At 37.9% G+C, this 18,324-nt stretch overlaps 4 protein-coding genes across 6 annotated transcripts in view; 3 read left to right on the forward strand and 1 right to left on the reverse strand.

Annotated features, from left to right (window-relative positions):
* The first annotated feature begins 61 nt into the window (after positions 1–61).
* On the forward strand, positions 62–1,708 carry LOC112463275 (retinol dehydrogenase 11-like). The gene is made up of 3 exons (XM_025029574.1): positions 62–345; positions 420–717; positions 812–1,708. Exons 1-3 carry the CDS (start codon positions 77–79, stop codon positions 983–985), a joined length of 741 nt encoding a protein of 246 aa, XP_024885342.1. The 5' UTR covers positions 62–76; the 3' UTR covers positions 986–1,708.
* A 1,081-nt stretch (positions 1,709–2,789) lies between these two features.
* Positions 2,790–6,591, reverse strand: LOC112463327 (mitogen-activated protein kinase kinase kinase kinase 5-like). Its single transcript, XM_025029680.1, has 9 exons — positions 6,514–6,591; positions 5,986–6,218; positions 5,632–5,895; positions 5,318–5,513; positions 5,135–5,238; positions 4,887–4,954; positions 4,143–4,248; positions 3,518–3,667; positions 2,790–3,095 (listed from the first exon to the last, which is right to left on the reverse strand). Exons 1-9 carry the CDS (start codon positions 6,554–6,556, stop codon positions 2,904–2,906), a joined length of 1,356 nt encoding a protein of 451 aa, XP_024885448.1. The 5' UTR covers positions 6,557–6,591; the 3' UTR covers positions 2,790–2,903.
* A 449-nt stretch (positions 6,592–7,040) lies between these two features.
* LOC112463301 (serine/threonine-protein kinase VRK1-like) lies at positions 7,041–14,432 on the forward strand. 3 transcript variants are annotated; one of them, XM_025029632.1, is made up of 10 exons: positions 7,041–7,901; positions 9,350–9,522; positions 9,638–9,763; positions 9,899–10,095; positions 10,198–10,438; positions 10,710–10,910; positions 11,001–11,221; positions 11,314–11,582; positions 11,680–11,810; positions 12,230–14,432. In XM_025029632.1, the coding sequence occupies exons 2-10, from the start codon at positions 9,357–9,359 to the stop codon at positions 12,304–12,306; spliced, it is 1,629 nt and encodes a 542-aa protein (XP_024885400.1). In that variant the 5' UTR covers positions 7,041–7,901; positions 9,350–9,356; the 3' UTR covers positions 12,307–14,432. The 3 variants fall into 3 exon arrangements, with proteins under 3 accessions (XP_024885400.1, XP_024885401.1, XP_024885399.1); XM_025029633.1 differs by having other exon boundaries at positions 7,041–7,887; XM_025029631.1 differs by lacking the exon at positions 7,041–7,901 and having other exon boundaries at positions 9,019–9,522.
* A 1,933-nt stretch (positions 14,433–16,365) lies between these two features.
* Positions 16,366–18,324, forward strand: part of LOC112463293 — a 40,456-nt gene continuing 38,497 nt past the window's right edge. Inside the window, exon 1 of the mRNA XM_025029603.1 lies at positions 16,366–16,757. Within this exon, the coding sequence (XP_024885371.1) occupies positions 16,673–16,757 (85 nt within the window). The 5' untranslated portion in view covers positions 16,366–16,672. The remainder of the gene's footprint in view (positions 16,758–18,324) is intronic.

The raw sequence follows: 18,324 nt of genomic DNA on the forward strand, positions 1-18,324 counted from the left end.
ATATGTCTAGAAAATGTTGCAGAAATGTTGGCGTGCTGTCCGGAGTTTCTATCTCTCTTATACTTTTCAATATTTGATGTGTATTCAATATGGTTATCTCTTTCTGCAGATTCCCATGGAATTGGATCTTTCGTCTTTCTCATCGATCAGAGATTTTGCCAATGAGGCGCTAAAGAAGTTTCCTCAAATTCATGTGCTGATCAACAACGCCGGGGTATACGCGCCTCTCAAAGATCACGCGTTGACGAAAGACGGGTTCGAGATTCATTTTGGAGTTAATCACTTGGGCCACTTTCTGCTCACCCATTTGCTTCTGGATCGCCTGAAGGAAAGCGCTCCCAGCAGGTTAGTAATTTATACGATTGTCACTTGAGATTTTGACACAAAACTGATATTAAATTAAAAACTTTATCGTACAGAATAGTGGTGGTGACGTCCAAGCTTCTGGAATCTGGAGTAATAGACTTTTCAAACTTGAACGGCGAGAAAGGATTGCCGGTGAAGAGCAGGATGAACCCTGGCTATTGCAATTCGAAACTCGCGAACGCGTACTTTGCCGCCGAGCTTGCGAAACGGACGGAAAATACCGGTATCAATGTTTACATGGTGTGTCCCGGATTTACCTATACCGGTCTGTTCAGGAACGTGAAAAGAAGCTGGTTTCACTATATCATTTTCTCGCCTGTGGCTCTTATGTTTCTGCGCACTCCAAATCAGGTAAATTATACGTGAATTGCCACGCGCAATCAATCTTTAAAAAAATCTTTCAGCACTGGGAAATACTTGCTACTGCAAATCGATATATTCACAGGGTGCGCAAACGGTATTGCATTGTGCGACAGAATCGTCGTTGTCCGAGGAAAGCGGACATTTGTATCGCGACTGCAAGCTCTACGTCTCTAAAAAGGATCTGGACCCGGAGGTAGCGTTCCGTTTGTGGGACGTAAGCGCGAAATTGACTGGCACAAAGGAGATCATGAAATAAATGACTTTAGGATACGCGCGCATGTTGTACACGTACAATCGCTCAGCAAAAATGCTGTTTTGTTCCGGAGTAGCGAAGAATTGCACTTGCATCGAGTTCCTCTCCCTCCTTCAGTGACTGATCGGTTAATTTTACCAAAGGCGAAAACGCAGCTTTTAAAGGAGACAGCTCTCGACACAGATGCGGTTCTATTCGCTACGTGTGAATCGAAGAGCGCTTTTGCTCTTTATCATCAACATTGCAATTTCACCTTTATCGTATTCCAAATAATTATTCATTTATTTTTATATATATATAGCGAATAGGAGCTAGACACTGTCAATGTGGCACACTCTTATTTCCATTTTTATGTATTTAAAGTCATAGCGAATTAATTTTATATATATAATATATATATCTATATTTTAAGGCAAGATATATCTTCTATTTCGGTGTGTATGTATATATTTATCTTTATATATTAGATACCTCCAATTCTCTAAAGTCTATAAATCCTACAAATTCTACAATCCTATAAATTCTACAAATCCTTTACAAGTGCGGCCTTCTGTTCATTTCGCGTTGAACAGTCCGATGTAAAGTATCAATTCTCGCAGCTGAGCATAGAGAAAATGTATGTATTTAGAATAAAATTCAATATAGACAGCCTTTAAAATCCTTAAATTTTATCAAATAATTATGCGCTAATTATCGTAAGACGTAATAAACATCGGCTAAAGTTAATTCAAATTAATTTTATGTTCCTAATTGCTTCATCGTTTATATATATATATATATTTTATTTATTTCACAAACATTTTTAAACAAAAATTCAAAAATTCGTAATTGTAATTAAATGTAATATATACATAAGAATGATATAAGATTGATTAATAAATTAATTTTTAATACAATAATATACTTAGTAGCAGTGTTGTTCGAATTTTTATTAACTACACACTACAACATAATTAATTAATTGCGACTTTGTTGAGATAAAATACCTTTATTTAAAAACTGTTGAAAAGAGTAAACACACACACACAAAATGTTTTGTATATGGCAATATCTGGCAAAGACATCTTTTATAAGCAGGTGAATCTAGTTTCGACTACAATTTCACGTTGGATTACGTTTCCTAGCACTTCAGAATCTCATGATTTATTACAGCGACAGAGGAGCGTTACAAATTCAATTGAGAGCTACTAAACAAAGGAAAAAGTGTATTTTTGCGAACAAAGTTAAAGAAAAAACGTAAAAGGAGAAACATCATATTTTTACAGATAAACAATCGTCTCTCTAAATTAGCCTAAGGATTGCAAGTGAAATGCCTGTGTTACCGAAAAAATTGTAATGCCTCTGTCGCAAAAATTGATTCACGGCCGAAGCTGTTATTCCGCGGTTCGCAACCATCGTTGTATATCATTGCGACAATTGTGCCATTTTATTTGCCGAATATTTCTCGCGCGCCGCGGACGTAACGTTAAATAAAATCGAAATCATCTGTCATCCTATAACATAAACTGCCGAGACACATTTCTGGTATTGGTCTAATTTTTAATTTTCGTTTTTGCAATATTCCGATCGTTTTTCTCGCTGATAACGTGACGGAGAGGAGACGCCGAGAGTTTTAACGCAGCAGAGAGAAGCGAGGCGTTCGACAACAACAAGAATTGCATAATTCGGCGAGAAAAACGCGGATCGCAACCTCCGCGAGGAAGTAATTGGTGTCCATCGTGCCCCTGTATTTAGGTATTGTAACGATAAAAATCATGTTACAAATGACACACGTTATGAGAAATAATTCAAAATAATATCAACCGGCTCTCGTAAAGTAAGTAAGTATATTTGCGAAATGTAATTGTAAGAACGTAATAAGGTAGGCTAAAGAGAGGAAAAAAAAAAAAGAAAACGAAGAAATAAATCTCGACGCGAGGGATCATCCGAGTGACTCGGGCGATTCGGGCAAGATCGGCGAAAGACTGACATTCGCCGCAAGTCGACTCCAAACGCTTCTGGGCGATCTTCCAGGTTTAGGCCTACGCTTCGCGGATTTCAGCTTTACGTTGCGCAACATTTCCAAGGACACGACTGGACCTCTTGGGCTTGGTACAGTATTTCGTCTGTTTTCCTGAAATGTATGGAACGGAACAATTTATTATTTTTCATGCTCGTCAAGTGTTATATTAAAATATTTTTAAAAATTTGCAATTTACATATGCGCGCCTGCATATTAATTTCTTATTTCCACAAAGACGGAAACGAAATTAAAACCTAAATGGACATTAGTTATTTTTAATCACCAAAAATTCTGAGATGTACATATTCTCGTGTGATTTGCATTCAGCAAGTCGGAAATTAAAAATCTCGTGAGATCGAGGACAATACTTATCAACGTGTATAAATTAAAATTATTTCTAAAAATAACAAAATTTGTTCGTGATTCCAACTTGTTGAAAGTAAAAAAATTCGGCTAATTTAATACAGTAATTCAATATGGCTGGCAGCGAGGAAGCGAGAATCTTCATTTTGCACAAATATCGAGAAACTTACATTTACGACATTTACGAGATGCAGCAATTTCCTTATCGGCCACATGCAGATAGCGGTCACCCACGTGATTATCGTGCAGAAAATGTTTCTTCGTCGAGGTCGAGATACATGGCTGCGAGAGTCTCGAGGCGTTGCGACGTTTTGCGGCGCCTGGGGATTACGAGTTGATTAATTGAAAAACACAGAGAAAGGGATTTCGAATTATAATGAGGACATTTATTTGCGTAAAAGTCCACCTCTCCGACACGCGACAATTCAGAATCAATTAAGAACCGGAGAAGCAAAAATACAATTTAAATCAAATAAAATTCCGCATTTAAGGTTTCTATATCTTTCCTCAATGCATGTCATATTGATTTACGACGTCGTGAGTAAAAAATCGATGTATATAAAACAGAATGTGTCTCTGCCTATTAACTCCTAAACCCTTTGACCAATCTATGAAATTTTGCATATAGTTACTCTCTAGACCCCTGCGGAAAATATGGTCTACCATGAAACCTGGATCTCCTATCTCTGATTTTATCCCCTTGATACTTTGTGATAATCCCGGCAACGCCAGGTGGTTTAATTTTAATACTTAATAATACTCATATATTACGTATTACAAATAAAGTTTGTATACTTTTTGCGGGGAACGAATCGCTCCTTTCTTTCTTCTCATCTTCCGAAGGACTCCTGCACTTTCTGGAACTAGGTCTTCTTCCGCGATTGCTTGTGCTTGCGTCTCGCCGTAAAATATATTTGTTTATTAATCACTGTACGCTGAATACGATCGCCTTCCGATGAATTATAAATATCTAATTACTCTTTATTAAGTTACACATGATTTAATTCAAAGCGCGTCTATCACGTTACATATTTTCGCTCGAATTGCGGAGACAGAAAGATCGTTGTTACCTACATGCCTGAGAGTTCGTTACTGCCTGTCTCGAAGGTTGTCTACTTCGTATGTTATTATGGTTTGGTATTTACATATTTTCGCTCGAATTGCGGAGACAGAAAGATCGTTGTTACCTACATGCCTGAAAGTTCGTTACTGCCTGTCTCAAGGTTGTGTACTTCGTATGTTATTGTGGTTTGGTATTTACACATGTGTGTGATGATGATAACTTCCCGTCATGCGCGTGTAAATCTACCAATTAAATTCGTTACATCGCTAAGTTTATCTTCTTAGATAGTTTATCGTTTAAAATCGATCTAAAAGTAAATTTGTAAAATTTAATTGTTAAAAAATATATTTACAATTTCGAACAAAACAGCAACTACCATATTAGTGAAAGTAATAGAAAAACTTCGATATTTTTCGATGTTTTCCGCATATATGTGCGATAAAAAAATTGATGGAATGAAATACAAAACAACTTACTTTTCCTGGACGTCTTCAAACGCAGATCCAATCCCACAGTCTGGATGCACATCACAATTGTGCACGGCCTATATGTACGTACGTAAATTAGACATTCAACTTCACTGATATAAATCGCCTTTTCATTAATTACTATAATTATTATAATATTGGAAAAATATTTATACAATATTGCAATTACTTTTTTTTATGAAAAATATACTCAGTGAATAACACATAAACAGGATAAGCGTCTGCAATAGATTTACCTTGACGTTATTCATGATATCCATAATGTCCCACGCTGGATTAGCGTCCACAGATGGTGATATGGAGTCTCTGTGTAATGTCCCTCCATCGATGTTGATTTGATCTGCAGGTAAATCATAATCACGATTATATCATACTTTGAGATTATCTATCATTAATTATTTAATTATTATTAATCTTACCGTCACTATCCAGTTGCGATATAGGACTTTTCGGCCTAGGCCTTGCGGTGTGACGTGAAGCTATTCTTTGCGGAACATTGGGCACTGCTCCGTCTTCGTCGGCCTCCAAATCCGTAAACATATGGCTGGGATTCGACACTTTTTGCAATAATTCTAAAGCCAGTCTCTTGCTCATCTCCCCTTGGAAAAACGCATGCTATAATTCGAAATAGATACCTCTCATAGATTACCACATTGATGTAATTTTATAAAAATTTTTTGTATAAATCGTACCTATCACTAATAAAATAAGAATAATAAAATAATAAAATAACCTGAAGCAATTTCTCTGCTGTCGGCCTTTTTTTCGGATTTTTCGTAAGGGCAATTTTGACGAAGTTATGGAACGTTGGACTCCATTTGTCACGATCCTTCAATGTCGGTGGCTTAAAGCCGGACTTGGACATGAGAAACAGAGCGCGCATCGGATGCAGATCGAACATTGGCGGCTGTAACTCTGCTAATTCAATCGCGGTTATCCCACATGCCCAAATATCACACAATTGATTGTAACCTCCTTTCCTTTCCACGACTGCTACCTGTAGATTGTAAAAATATCAGCTATGCTGGTCCTCAATGTAATTGTAAAACGTGATTCTCAAGTATTATTGATAAGCATGAATATATACCTCAGGAGCCATCCAGTAAGGTGTACCGATAAAACTCTTTCTCTTGTTAATCGTCGCGGTAATCTGCGCCGACACGCCAAAGTCTGCCAATTTCACATCACCCGCTTCAGTCAACAGTATATTGGCACCCTTAATATCACGATGCATCTTGCCCATGCTATGTAAGTAAGCTAAACCAGTGAGGGTCTCCCGGCACATATATGCTATTTGTATTTCCGATAATGGTCCAGTAACTAGAAACACATTAAAACTCAATATTACTACTTTAAAGTCAAATTTAAATAATTTAAAGACTACATGTTATATATTTTGTATTTGTATACATATATTATATACAATTACATTATATACATTATCTATATATTTTTTATATGTATATATATATAAATATTAATTTTAACATTTATAAATTATCATAAATCTGCAATTCCTCTTCTCAAATATTACTCAAATATTCAACCATCAAAATCGAGGCCTTGTTCTTTTTCTGACATTATGTAAACATTGGGTAATAAATATTTCACATACTATGATATATATCCTGCAACGATCCACCTCCGCAATACTCCATGCATATCCACAACTTGTCTCTCCTTAAATAACTGCCGTAATCGTAATATGACAGGTCTCATAACCTGATAGTCGTCAACTTTAACAGTTATCTCGCTTCGCGGGGCAGAGCGGGGCTTTTTTCTGCCAGATTCGTACGTTTTGTGCAAAAACGCGTTGATTAAGCCTAAATTCAGCGAAATCGGTGAGGAGAGAGCTCTCCTTCAGATTTACTATTTAATTTCCTCGCTGCTGCCGGTTGTGGGTGCCGGTTTGACGCGAAGTTCACACGCGTGCAACGTAGCACTTCGTCCGGCGTCCAATGAGCGAACGCATTGCCTAGGGACTCGAGCCGGGGGACATCGCCGTTCCTAGGAGACCCGCCTTCCTATTGGACGCCGGACGTCGTCGGCTGTGGATCGCGCGCGGACCGCGCGGTTGCGAATTCCTCATTGGCCAATCGCTGTCCGTTGCGTTCTGTCATATTCGAAAAAAAAAAGCCCGAGGTCGGCTCGGCTGGCCGAAAGCCGAGAGCTGTCCGCTTGTCGCGCGATCCGCGCTACTCCTACGCGAGGAGTGTCATCGGAGACGGGTTCCAGCTGATCGGCGCACCCGCGAGAGGAAGCGGTGTTTACGAGGGGGTGCGATGTGATTCGTCGCGTCTCGGTGCGGACTGCGGAGAAGCGCGCGAGTACCCGAGGCGGAGAGACACGTCCGTCGGCCGAGAGCGGCGGCGGCGGCGGCTGTCCTGTCGCTGTCGCGACGAACATTGGCAGGCGCGTTCGGCTTCGAATGCGCTTCCCGCTCGGCACCGTCGGCTGGTCGACGAGACATCGCCCTCGCGCATCCCTCGAACGTACGCGGCAACCCGGGAAACCGCGCGTCAGACGTCGCGGGTTCTTGACGCGCGATCGAGACGGTCCGCGTCCTGCTCGTTAAGCCTATACCTTCCTTCGTGCGTCGTGCGTTGCGAGTACTCTTCCTCGTACGCACCCGCGCGTCTTCGAGGAGAGGCACCGGCTGATCGTCGTGCGCGATACCTCAAAGCCTCGAACGACGACGCAGGACGCAGTCGACGCCGCAGTACGCACACGTATGCGCCGGCGGCCGGGCTTCCGCTAGTTCCGCTCGCGATCCCCGTTGTGTTTAACGACTATAACCTCATGGTATGCGCCTGGCGTCCAGTGACTCCTAATAACTAGTAACAGTCCTAATAGACTGCGAACTCTCTCTCTCTCGTACAAGAACGTTCTTTCCGCGAGTGCTCGCCGTTCAGATGCGCGACACGAGTTCCTCATGTTAAACTAATAGGCCGATACAAAAAAAAGTAGAGAAAAAAAGATTATTAGAAAAGTACGTACGTCCATGTAAGTATACCGCTGTTATGTAGAAAGGCATGTTGATGCGTTTGGTTTTCATATATATTTAAATTCGATGTTGTCAGCGATGCTCCTATTATCGGCGATATCAAAATGTATTTGTAATGAACGCTCTCATGTGTGCACGAAGATCCGTTATTATTATTAGAGTCTTCTGGCTTATTTTACGTAATTAATTAATCGACACGTTTGCGAGGGATTTTATTCGTTTCCCCGTACCCGTGAATTGTATATAAAAGTGTCGTAGGATCATTATGATGATTTACCGTCGTTTAACGTTGCATCATGTAAATCAACGTGTTGCCAAAAATTGTCGCAAGTACGCCCTTAAAAGTCATAATTTTCGTCTGTCGCTAATTCGGTTGCTTGCACTATTTCACATTGGTTCTAAAGTGCGTTATACATAAAGATAGTTAAGCACAGAAACATAATATTGAGACTTTGACCGATAAAACATCTGATATATATCTCGTTAAGAATGTAACGATATAAACATTGGATATTTTACGAATCAAGATACATTTACGTCATGTTCTTGGTAATTTTAATCACTTCATGTATAATAGCTTTTAGTGTGCAAAGTAGTGCAGGTGATTAAATTTGCTATTTGTGATATGCCGTAATCATTAAAGAATTATTCAGTATAGTCTTCTTGTCGATTTGCAACAATTCCTATGTACATATCGATATTTTAATTTATATCCTGCAATAGAGTTTCAACTCTACGTATAGTAATAAACAGTATTCTTAAAAGAGAGCAGTGTTTTGTTGTGCCACATGGTGCATTTTATTTGATTGGATCGTCGAGAAAGGATTAAATCATTGGTATAAATGCGAAGAGTAATAAAATAAATATATATATATATATATATATATATATACTTCATATATCTATTAAAGAGTATAATTTAGCATATATCTGTCTTAATCGAGAGAAATATATACGACTTTATGTTCTTTAATATTATGTACTAAACGTCTGCTTTTTATTCTTAATTACAAATGTATATGTAGACGTTCTTAATATTGTAAAAATTTGTCTACGCAACTATGAAACTAATATACACGATATATACATATATTGTATGTATTATTTTAACAATAAAATATTTCTACATAATTAATATTAGCTAAAGCATCTCAAAAAATGTATACACAGGCGGCATTTTTTAAGAAATAAATGAAAAAATAAAGTGTAAGATTATTAATATCCTTGACGTGTGTGTGTTTCTTCTTTGTATAAGGTTGCGAGATTTGTTTTATATAATTTATTGCTATCACATTTGTGTCAAATATGTTTTACTTCTCACGATACAATTTTGATAGCAAGAACAAATGTCGAATGATTCTCTCTGTGTGAGATGTGACGAGTCGCATTACTTTTGTCAAGTCAATAGTGAATTTAATAAATTATATATATGAATGATTTTTAATAGCGATAGGATGCCACCAAGACGAGCAGAAGAGGTGCCTATGAAGAGAGTGGCAGCTGCAGGTTGTAAGTTGCCAGCGCAACTGCCAGCGGGAGAAATCTTAACGGACATTACACAGAATAAATGGAGGCTGGGAAATACCATTGGATATGGTGGTTTTGGAGACATTTACCTCGGTAAATATTTTTACATTTATAATCTGTTTTTACTCATAACTTTGTTATAACTGTATCTTGTATTCCATATATGTAGAACTATGTATAAATTATAACATTGCTTTTGCTTCCACAGCCTCTAATGACGTCACATCACCTGTTGGTCAAGATGCAAAATTTGTCGTAAAGATCGAACCTCATAATAATGGGCCATTATTTGTTGAAATGAATTTTTATATAAGAGCAGCTCGCAAGCACATGAGTAAGTAACATGCATGTAACAAAATTTATATTAAGTTACATTTATAATTTAGAGATATATATATCTCTAAATCTTTATGTATATACATATACATATGGAATGATTGTACCTTTGATATTCTGGTATATTTTACAGTCAAAAGTTGGTGTGAGTCTCAGGGAAAGAGAAGAATCGGTGTTCCCACATATGAAGGATCAGGCTCTCACGTTTATCGAGGTCAACGATACAGGTTTCTAGTGATTCCGCGATACGGAGTAGATATCGGAAAACTATTCCTATCCCATAGGAAGAAATTACCAACGAGACTGGTTAATACATTAGCTGTACAAATGGTGAGTTTCACTCTTGGAATTGCGAGTTTTGTAATTAATAGCCGATTAAATTGAGTTTATGGTTACTCAAAAACTGTAATACCTCTCTCTTTTTTTTAATAGTTGGATACGTTGGAATATATTCACAGTAAGGGATATGCTCATGCGGATATTAAGGGACCAAATATCTTGTTGTCGGATGGTAATGGAATAGGAAAGGAAAAATCTATGGCGTACTTAGTAGACTACGGACTGGCATATCGTTTCCGCACAGGAACCGGTGAACATAAACCATTTGTACATGATGAAAGAAGAGCTCACGAGGGCACTTTAGAATTTACATCGCGGGACGCTCATCATGGAAGTATGTCGATCATTTCAGTAACATAAAGAAACATATTCTTGTATACTTGTAATTGTTTTGTGTATCAAGATTATCAAAAATATATAATTTTCTTCCTCAAGAAAAGTTGATGAGAATAATAATCAAGCTGTTTAATATTAGCAAAGGATTATTAAATTTATTAAATAAAGAGCAATTTAATGCGTAACGGTATTTGACAAACTAAGCTTTCTCCTATTCGCTAAATGAAATTAAATTACTTCACGCTTTCATTAGATAAAATATTTTTCAGCCCATTCAAGGAGAGGAGATTTAGAGACTTTAGGATATAATATTCTACAGTGGATGTGTGGAAAACTACCTTGGGAGAAAGATAGTGATGAAATCGATTTTGTTATGGATCCCGAAGAAGTTCATCAACAAAAAGAGATTCTCTTATCAGACTTGCCTCTATTTATGGACAAGTGCTTTCCTCACAAGAAAAAACCACCAGGTTAGTAAAAATATTATGTATAAGTAACCAATAAAAAGATTTGTTCTAGTACGTTATATATTATTTTATATAATATTTATTTTTTTATAGCTGCAATCATGAAGTATATGAAGTACATTACTGAGCTAGAATTTGAGACCAAGCCCAACTATTCCTATTTACGGAATTTATTTCTACACAGTAGCCAAGATGGCAATATTCCTACATGTCTGTATAATATGAAAGAGTCAAATGAAAATCTTACAAGCTCTATATTTTTCGAGCGACCATATTTGAGAGAGAGGAAACCTTGCAGGCCTGTAAATGGCGAGGTAAAAATTTACTTGAATTTAAAGTATCTGCTAATTCGTAAGCTCATACATACACGCACAACTGATTATTACTTTGATATTATTTGCTCTAGATACGAATAACGCGAAATACGCAGCCTAAGCCACCAGTTCAGAAAAGAGAGTTTAGTTGGGAAGCGGTGTTAGCGCTGCATCCAGACAAACTTGCGAAAATCAGTACTCAACTGCCACCTTCGCCTCTCACACCGCCTCTTACACCACCATTGCCCGAGTCTCCGCGGCCACCGTCTCTGCCGACGTACGCAATGCTAGAAGTACTTCGTAAAATGAAGGAGAGGCAATCAGGTTCACTTAGGCATAAAGCTCCACCAAAATCGTCAGAGTAAGTATCCAGTTTTGCAGCTCATATATATATTTTTTTTACATTACATATATCTTTACTAGCGTTGTTTTAATGGTCTGGTTTTTCGAATCTCCAGTAATGAACTTAAACCAAAATGGATGACACCCGCAATGGAAGAAGTTGCGCGTTTAAGAAAAAAGATCGAGACGGTACCCAACTCCCAAAATAGTTCGCGAGTGACACGTTCACGTATGGCAAAGAGAAAACGTAAGATTGTATTTCATATACATATAGATATGTAAACATTGAAACATATAGTATGATCTGCTACTACTACATTTTTAATTAATATCAGATTTCATCAGGCAATAATTTATTACGAACCAAGCATTTATTAAGACAACTTTAATACGTTATTGATGTAGTAGCGAATTGAGTGGCCAGTTTTTGATACTGTCAGAAGGATTAATTTGTAAGAAACCATTTTACAGTCATATAAATTATAACATTAAACCAAGTTTGAGAAATACCACTGACACTTTTTGTTAGAAAAAAATTATTTCTGTAAATTTGTTAGAAAAGTTTGTTATTAGAAATTTATGCGGTAGTGCTGAGCCATTATATGTATACTTCTTGATTTAGGAATAATATAACGTATATCTAATATATATTTATACATTATGTAGGATTTGAAGCTCAGGAACAAGAGATTAAGGACGATCCGACCAAGGTTACTCATAAAAGAAGGAAAGGCTCATCTTAAAAGGAAACTGGGTCCTATTAGTATTATAAAGACTTCTGACAATGATACCATCGGCATTCACTTTAATAGGAAATATGAAATTAAGTATTATTTCACAAAATCTCATCCATTGACGATGTTTTATAGATATACATCGCGCCAATTTGTTTAAGACTGCTTCATCATTATATAATTTGCTCTTTGATAACGTTATCCGATACACAGGATAGAACTTTTAAATAGTTATATAGTGAACAAAATAGCGGTAATATTAATGAATAATACTAAGTGACTTCCTACTATGAAACTGCAGAGATTCGATAGAATTAATATGTTGATATAGAAACGTTGATTGTGTGGATGTCGTAATATTTTTGGAGGTGTCTATGCAATGTCTATTGATTTACGATTGTACAAGTAAATTTTGCAATTTAGTTATTAGGTTGAATTTATTTAACGTTAATATTGCGCAGTGTTATAGGTGTGATATTACATTAAAATTAATCAGATTAATCAATATTTTAGTTACATATTTATAATCTAATTGGACAGTAATATACAATGATTGATTTAACATAGCAGGCAATTGTAAAACTTTTCACATTCTCATCTCTTGTTTTTTGAACAGATATTCAGATACAAAAATAAACTTACGCAAAATAGCAAAGATAATTATATAAAAAGAATTATGATGGATAATTACGGATAATACATCACAAAATCTTGTTTTAAGCATATTCTTGTGCAATATATAGTAGATCATAAAGAAATATCAAAGGAAAGAGGTAACGTGAATCTGTTTCTTTATAAAAATCTTGTTTTCCATAAGTACTGTGTCTTTCCCTATTTAACTGCTAAAGGATGATTGTAAAATATTAAGGAATTATCTATGTGTTTACATATGTGACTTGATCAACGTTTCATACAAGATTGAGCAGTATAGGAAGAGGATAGCACAGATTCTTTGCGCATTACGCACGTTGTGCGCTTTCCTTTGTTAACATCGACCCTGTAAATACGGCATTTCTTCATGAAACTAATTCGTTCGCTAATTTTTACAATAACGTATTTCAAAGGTATATTAATTTCAATGGTAATCGTAATGTAATATACATTAAATATACATTAAATTTATGACACTTAAATCATGACACGTAAAAGTGGTTCTGATGTTTGAAGGAGGATAATAAGATTCACCACAGAGAGAAGAACAGTAGTAAAACATATGACCGAAATAACCACGTTCTTTTATATGCTATACGAGTGAGAGATTTGATAAATCGATCGCATAACTTTTTGAGCTTATATATCGGAAGTACGCGATTTAGTCAAATTTACTTTCACACTATGCTGTGACTTTTCATCTTCGATAGTGTTAGGTAGGTATCTCTAATCTCTAAGTTTAGGAAACATTTATTAATTGACGTTTAATCATTGTTAACGCTTCGGTTATCGTGATTCACTTACTGATTATGTTAAAACTTTTTTACAATACATTTGTGATAATTTATTTCTATCATCTTAAGTTAATGTATACATTTATATATGTACCTGTGTGCCACTAGAACATCGTCACTGCTCGAGACTAACTGTCATTGATCGCGCATCATTCGTATTTATATTTTATTTTTACTTGCGAAATTTTTTTATCATTTTGTTTCAGTGCAGAAATGGTAGGTACTTGATATCCTGGAAAGTATCCAAGAAACTGTCTGTTTAATTAAATTCCGCGCGCGAGATAGATTTGGAAGGATAATGGCGAATTCTCTTTGCAGAGAGTCTTATCCATTCAATATTTTATACGGCCAAATATATTATTACTTTGTATAAGTTGATATCTGGCAATAAAACGAACTTTATAGTGGTAACAAATAAAGTCACAAGGGCGCATTAATTCTCCTAAGTATTGTTAGAGAAACACCTATTGTTTCGTAAGGCGCGATAATTTAAGTTTAAGCGAGAGAGATGTGTAACTACGATCGGAGATGTAACTACTAGATAATCACAGAAGAAAAAGTGTATGTAAAGAAAAAACTGTATTAGATTATATATACTCGCATCGGCATTTTTCTTATATAGCGATCTTGTATATGTACGTTGTTTATTACGATGCGAAATATAAAACGAATATATATGTATGATCAATAGATGGAATGATTTCTTTCCTCCGTATTATTGCCTGCAGAATTATAAATATTTATTATATAAATAGAAATTTTTTATATTTACTATATAAATTATTAAATTAATACGTGTGTTAATTATTACTGCAAAATGATCGCATGTGGATAATTAATTAACTGTTATTAATTAAATTTCGCCATTTCCCTTTTTCATTACTCGTTCTCGAAAAAAAAAGAAATCATACAAAATATTACAAATATATAAAAGAAATTGTGAAATAATCAACAAAAGTTGAGTTTCTAAATTGTATTAAATTAAATCGACATGCGATTAGCTTCGCAATGTTAAAAATGTATTAACAAATAGAGTGAGCCAAGAAAATCGATCTGGAAATTATATCAATTCGAAATAATCCGAACGTTAGGAGATGACCCGAAATGGAGTTCGGAATTTTGCAATTATTTCCGCTCGGTGTCAGAATTAACAATAACAATAGCAAAGAGATTCATTCTCGAACGCTGCGATCGATTTATCTTCGAAAGGCTGATCTCCGATAAATATCAGAGACACGTGCTCGAATGCTCGTCGTTTCGCTTTCGATTTTTCGGAAAGCAAGATAATTTTTGTTCGCGCCGGAGGGGCGAGACATCCTAAACGCGTTCAGAGAGCATTCATTCTCCATTCATCCTGCCGTCGCGGGATGCAACGGCGAGCGCCGGCCGTCTAATAATAGAACGCCGGCGATTCCGTGGATGTATCGTGCGGCGCGTAGCGGACCCCTAATATATGCGCGCGTATAGGTGCGTGTATATTCCACGCTCCTCGAAAAAATAAACGCTGGCCGGCGCGGGGGGTAAAGGGCCGGGGAAGCGGGGGGGAGGAAGGTCATAAGAATGTGTAGCAGCGACTTTCACGGCGCCTGGTTGAGCAATATATATATATATATATATATTCGGGAGATCTTTTATTTCGAGAGAGACGTTGCGCCGCTCGTTAATATATTCCACGCGATGCCGCATCTCACACGGTTCCACTTTCTCATCGAAACACCTCGGATATATCTTCCGAAATACCGCTCTTTCGACAGTTCCCGAGAAAGATTCCAGCGGGTCGTATTGGCCGTCGGGGGCCAAAATGATGTCACTTCGAATTAACTTTAAGCGCGGATATATAGATAAAAAAATCGTCCAACAAATGTCAGTTATATTGCTCGTATTTTCTGATTTTGTGTAGTAATTGAAAAAGTCGATTGGATATATATAAATATCAATTCAAAAAAGTTATATGTATAAAAGTTGGCATATGACGTACATAAACAGTAATATCAATATTAATTATATAATCAGATATATTTTATATTACATGCACTGATATTACTATTACTATGACAAATCTTATATCAATAACATTCATACAGTAATTTAACAACAGTAATTCTGATTGTAATTACCTAAAAACTACGAATACATCGAAATTAAGAAAATATTAGTTACATATTAGCATTTATTTTATGATACTCTAGCATTGTACGTTTTTATAAAGATAGGCGTATATATATCTTATTTTCAGTATACAATAACATTCTCAACAAGATTCGACATTCGGTCTCTCTTGTCTTTTACAGTACACGTATACGGTACAATACAAATAAATTTGCATTTCTATAGAAACGCGGGGTATTCGACTCGGGGGATTGTACATTTCGCAGAATTCTCAGGAACCTCCCGTTGGTCCGCGGGATCGTTCACCCTCGGTGATTTTCGGCGCGGCGGCCGCACCGCGCCGCGCGCCAATCGTTGGTGTTGGTGTCAGTCGCGTTTCATCCTGCGACCGCGTCGTGTGCGATGTGTACAGCGCAGCGCGCACGGTGCCTGCTCCGACCCGTCGGCTTTGCTCCGCGATCGCTCACCCTCCTCGGCGAGTTTTGGCCGCGCCGGCGGCCGGCCGCGTCAGTCGGTGGTGTGGTGTGTGGTGTGTCAGTCGCGTGTCGCGTTCCGTCCGGCGTGCGCGCGTACGTACGCCTCTCGTTCGTCGGCCCCGTCTCGATCGTTCACCCTCCTCCCCCGATCGGCGGATATACTTTCGGCGCCGAAAGACATGTCAGTCGTGATCGGCGCGCGCTCGTGGGCGCGCGTCCGCCTCGCTCGGCACGGCCCGTCGCGATGTGACGCGCGATGATCGTGGCGCGTCGCGCGAGTAGCAACGCGGTAACGTGTTGTTGTTGACGATCGACGTGGGACGTGGGACGGACGCGATTCACGCGATGGACTGCAGCGAGGCGGACGCGGAAGCTGCGAGCGTCAACGCCGTCGACTCCGACGGCTCGGTTAGCTGGGAGGACTTTTTCGGTAAGTGAGAAAAACAAATGCATACCTATACATATGAAGGAAATATGCGTATACACATATATGTATATTCTTATTTTTTTCCCATTACATTTATTATTCATGGAAATGCGGTTTCGGCTTGTGGACCGACAACCGTGCATGCGCGCACCCGTGCGCTACGATTGTGCGTCGCGACTCCGGTTTGAAATTGCCTGCGAAACACCGCCGCGCGCTTTGCAGTTCAACTCGTGGCGCGAACGTCACGCGTAGGCCTGGGTTGGGACAGATAAAAGTGCGGGCGCGCACTCTCGAAACGGACGACCCGGATTAACGTGCGTCTCGCGCGCGCTCATTGCGCCTGCCGCCTAATGACGCGCAATCGCGTCTTTCTCCTCGGCGCGGCGCGGCGCGACGGTGTTTTTGTCCATCCGACTCCGACGCGATCGCGCGGAACTCGCGGCTCCTCGGCGCGCCTTTTATTACGTTTCTCACACTTTGCGCGAAACCTTAGCGTTGGCTGCCGCTCGCATTTCGAGACCGGAAAAGGAGAGAAAGAGAAAAAGGTATAAATAGATGTAGAAAGTACCAGTCGAAGAGAGAGAAAAGGCGGACCATCGGCACCGCATATCGTATAAATGTTGAACCGTCGATGCGTGCGAAAGATAGAATCCTGTTTTTCTACGAAACTGGGGTAACCGTATATTTTTTTACGCGTAGAAAGGAAAACTAGAACACTCGCAGTTGTTGACAAGGAAATGAGAACATTTATCGTGTGATTCCTTTGTCGACATTTGTTTATCAATTATTCGTTAAGAGAATCGTTCAAAATATTACACAGCATGTACCGCATGTTTTTTTATATATTTTTGCACGTATTTTCGTGTATGCATTATTTTATTATAATATTTTATTATATTATATTACGTAATAAAATATTTTTTTTCACAATTAAAACCATCTATAGATAATAAATTTAAAAAATAATATAATTTATTGTGTAATATAATATAATAGGTGTAATATATAATTCTGGAAAATATTCTTTTTATATATCAATTTTTCATGAAATTTGTCTTTATGAACTTATATATTTACAAATTATTTCTTTAAACTTTTATAAATTAGAATTTTATCTTTTCTATCTTCTCTAATATCACTTCCTTTATGAATTCGGTACCTATAGTTTTCTCTTCGGTGAAGATCGCCGTGATTTTCCTGCAGTGTATTCTTCCGGATTAATTATATCTTTCTGGAAGGTTGAGGAGAGCGTTCGCGTGGCGTAACACTTCTTAGTTATAGAAAGTCCTTTGCCCGCGGAAAATATGCTATTTCATAATGACAAAAAGCGTAATTGAGACGTTACGCATGTGTAGAGACGGGGCTACCGTAAGGTCAAGAAGCTAACTCGCGGACCAGTCGCCAGGATTAATCGCCTATAATAAATCGGCGCGTAAATCTCTCGCCTCTCTCGCTCGCACTCGAATTTCATTCGTCTCGGGTGGTTTTGCCGTCCGAAAGTATACCGCAGGTGCTGGGTGCGTGGAGAAATAAATGATGATCGATATGCATGTAGATGCAACGTCGAATA

This window comes from Temnothorax curvispinosus, unplaced genomic scaffold (genome assembly GCF_003070985.1).
Source record: "Temnothorax curvispinosus isolate PA1 unplaced genomic scaffold, ASM307098v1 QBEX01013138.1, whole genome shotgun sequence".
Taxonomy (NCBI): domain Eukaryota; kingdom Metazoa; phylum Arthropoda; class Insecta; order Hymenoptera; family Formicidae; genus Temnothorax; species Temnothorax curvispinosus.